This window comes from Egretta garzetta, unplaced genomic scaffold (assembly GCF_000687185.1).
Source record: "Egretta garzetta isolate BGI_Z169 unplaced genomic scaffold, ASM68718v1 scaffold108, whole genome shotgun sequence".
NCBI classification, from domain to species: domain Eukaryota; kingdom Metazoa; phylum Chordata; class Aves; order Pelecaniformes; family Ardeidae; genus Egretta; species Egretta garzetta.
This window is the reverse complement of record NW_009260614.1, coordinates 6,095,393-6,098,275: the sequence shown is the minus strand read 5'-3', so window position 1 is coordinate 6,098,275 and position 2,883 is coordinate 6,095,393. Positions and strand designations below refer to the sequence as shown.

The 2,883-nt window shown below is 60.6% G+C and overlaps 1 protein-coding gene across 1 annotated transcript in view; it reads left to right on the top strand.

Annotated features, from left to right (window-relative positions):
• The window catches only part of LOC104131793 (ras GTPase-activating protein 4-like), a 12,777-nt gene that overhangs the window by 573 nt on the left and 9,321 nt on the right, over window positions 1–2,883 (top strand). Inside the window, 6 exon segments of the mRNA XM_035900534.1 lie at window positions 1,178–1,311; window positions 1,313–1,454; window positions 1,457–1,581; window positions 1,745–1,854; window positions 2,237–2,350; window positions 2,707–2,832. Coding sequence (XP_035756427.1) covers window positions 1,178–1,311; window positions 1,313–1,454; window positions 1,457–1,581; window positions 1,745–1,854; window positions 2,237–2,350; window positions 2,707–2,832 — 751 coding nt within the window.

Sequence of the window (2,883 nt, the reverse complement as noted above, 5' to 3'; positions counted from 1 at the left end):
TGGAGCAAGCCAAGCTCTGCGTAGGCATCAGTAGGATGCTCAGTGCCCGCCGGGAGCCTCCAAGCCTTATAAATCTGTTCCTCTGTCACCTCCCGGGCACTGGGTAGCATCCAGGGATGGCAATGCTGTGCAGACGATGTCACCTGGTGCGGTGCCGGGTTCCCTGCCTGCCTTTGCAGTGGGGATTTATCCCCCACTGATGGGCATCGCAGGCTCCCTGGCAGCCTGGGCACCTCTGCAGCTGCTCCTGCAGCCCACAGAGGATGGATTTTGGCCACCCCAGTGCACACGATGCCCCAGTACTGCAAGGATGGCTTCGTGGCACCCTGCATCCCACGGGATGTGGGGCAGCCCATGTGCTCGAAATGTCCCTGTGTTGGGGACAAGGTTTTCCAGTGCCCGCCTGAAGCCAGCCCTGCGTTGCTGGGCACAGCTTGGGCAGGCAGATGTTCCCTTTCTGCCTGCGTGTTCCCTGCCTGCTTGATGGTTTGCATAAGGCAGGAAATGTCAGCAACAGGCTTTGGCTAACGGTGCTTCGTCCACTGCTCTCATTAAAACCCTCTCCAGAGGACGGCCGGCAATGGGAGCAGGCGGGCAGAAAGCTGCTCTTAGCAACCTGTCTGCACTGCCAGCACCATGCGTAGCCCAAAACAATCAGGATGCCTTGGGACGGGGATACCAGCGCGGTCCCTGGGATGTACAGCCCGGAGAAACCCCCTGCAGCCACGTTTTGCAGGGCAGGGAGCACCCCAAACCCTTTTAATCTCCTCAGGAGCTGGCTCTCAACCTCCCTGGTTTGGGGATGGGGAAATTGCTCTGTGCTTGGGGTCCCCAAAACCTCCACCCGTGTGCCCTCTCCCCTCTCCGGGATGCTTATGGCTAGCTGACGAACGCAGCCAGGACCAACATTAATGAGTAACTGTGCTCGGAGCGGGCTGCTCTGTGCTGGCTGCCGGTGGGACGGGAGCCACAGCCTTTCCATCCTCTTGGCCAGCACCCAGGTCCTGCTGGCTCCTCTGCTGCCGGCCAGAGCCCCCACCCCTGCCTGCATCTGAGTCACCTTGTTTCTGATGAACTGGGGCAATAAGCTGTAAAATGGTGACTTACTTTTTTTTTCTTTTTTTTTAATTTTTTTTTGGCAGCGGCACATGGGAGTGATGACTTGGGTCATCCCCAGGGAGGAAGTGGGGTCAGGGCATCGTAGTGGCTGCCAAGAGCCCGTGGCCACCGTGGCACACGCTGCATGTCCTTCGCACCCTCTGCGTCACTGGAGGTGTCCCCAGGGATGTCCCCATCCCTATGGAGATGTTGGGGCTCTGGTTGCTCCCCGGGGCTGGAGCGGGCTCCCGTGGCCCCGCTCCCAGTGTGTGCAACAGGGCTGGGGGTGCCTGGAGCGATTTCGGGGAAAGGGTGGGTTTTGTTTGTTCTTAACCTTCCTATTTGGAAGAAGAAAGCCGCTTTCAGCTGCCAGCGGGATGAAGTGGCCGGACACAGTCAGGGATGTGTTTCCTCAGGCCAGGAGCAAAGCTGGGGTCACCATGTGCCTGCAGCCATGGTCAAAACCGCCCACCACAGCTGCTGGCTTCTGGGGGTGCTTTTGTACCCCCACAACTGCCCCCAGCACCCCACAGCCCTGGGGGTGCCTACAAGGGGCACCTGCCAGGTCCCCCCTCTGTGGGGGTGGTTGCCAGGGCTGAAGGGTTTGGTTGCCCATGACCATGAGAGCCCAGCGGGGTTGGGGCAGGGGGCTGGTGGGGCGGCCCCCGGTGCTGATGGCACCGTTTCTTGTCCTTCCAGCACGGGGAGCAGCGACCCGTATTGCATCGTGAAGGTCGATGATGAGGCCATCATCAGGTGAGCGGCTCCATGTCCCTGGCTGGCCCCCAAACATGCTGGCACACCCGGCTCCTGGCGTGTTCCCCATCTACCCTGCTGCAGGCACAATATTGTTATTATTGTTATTGTTATTTTATTCCGTGCTTGGGCTGAGCTGCTCTTCCAGATGCAGGCTGCGATGTCTAACAGCTTATGGCCACCCCCCATGTCTTACCAGCCCAGAGCCACAAGACAGGACAGGGACAGGGACCCATCCCCTGCCCCAGCTGAGGGTTCAGAACTGTGGGTGCTGCCCCAGCCATGTCACCAAAAGCTGGGAAGCTCGCAGGGCTGGGGAGGTGGGGAGCGCCCCGACGAGGGAGCCCTGTACCCCACCATCGCCGGTGCTCTCTGCCCACAGGACGGCCACGGTGTGGAAGACGCTGTCCCCATTCTGGGGGGAAGAATATGAGGTGTGCCTCCAGCCCACCTTTCACAGCGTCTCCATCTATGTCATGGATGAGGACGCGCTCAGGTATGGGTGGGCCGGCTGCAGAGCGGTGGGGGCTCGGCGTGGGGACACCGAGGTTGGTGGCTTTGGCTGCCTGCGTGCTCAGCCCCATTGTAGACACTGGAGAATCCACACGAGCCATGCTGGCTTGGGCTTTGGGACACAAATGGGTGAAGTTATTTCCTGAGGTTGCTTTCCAACTGGCAGCAAAGGGTGGCTGCTCTGTGGGGACAGACACACCGTGGTGGCTCCAGCCTAGGACACCCGGGTGCTGTTTCCACCCCCCAAAACACACAGTGGGGGCAGTCCCGCCTAAGGCCTGGTGGAGCGGGTGAGCTCCAATCCCACGATGTGTCCTGCTACTGGTTTTTATTTTCCAGCCGCGATGACGTTATTGGGAAGGTCTGCATCACCCGGGACATGCTGGCGGAGCACCCCAAGGGTAGGGGGACAGGTGGCCGGGAGGGTCCCAGTGGGCACCCATCTCCCACCCCTGTGATGAGCCTGTCCTGAGGGCCCCCAGTGACCCCCCCCCACCATGAGTGTGCCCCCCTTTC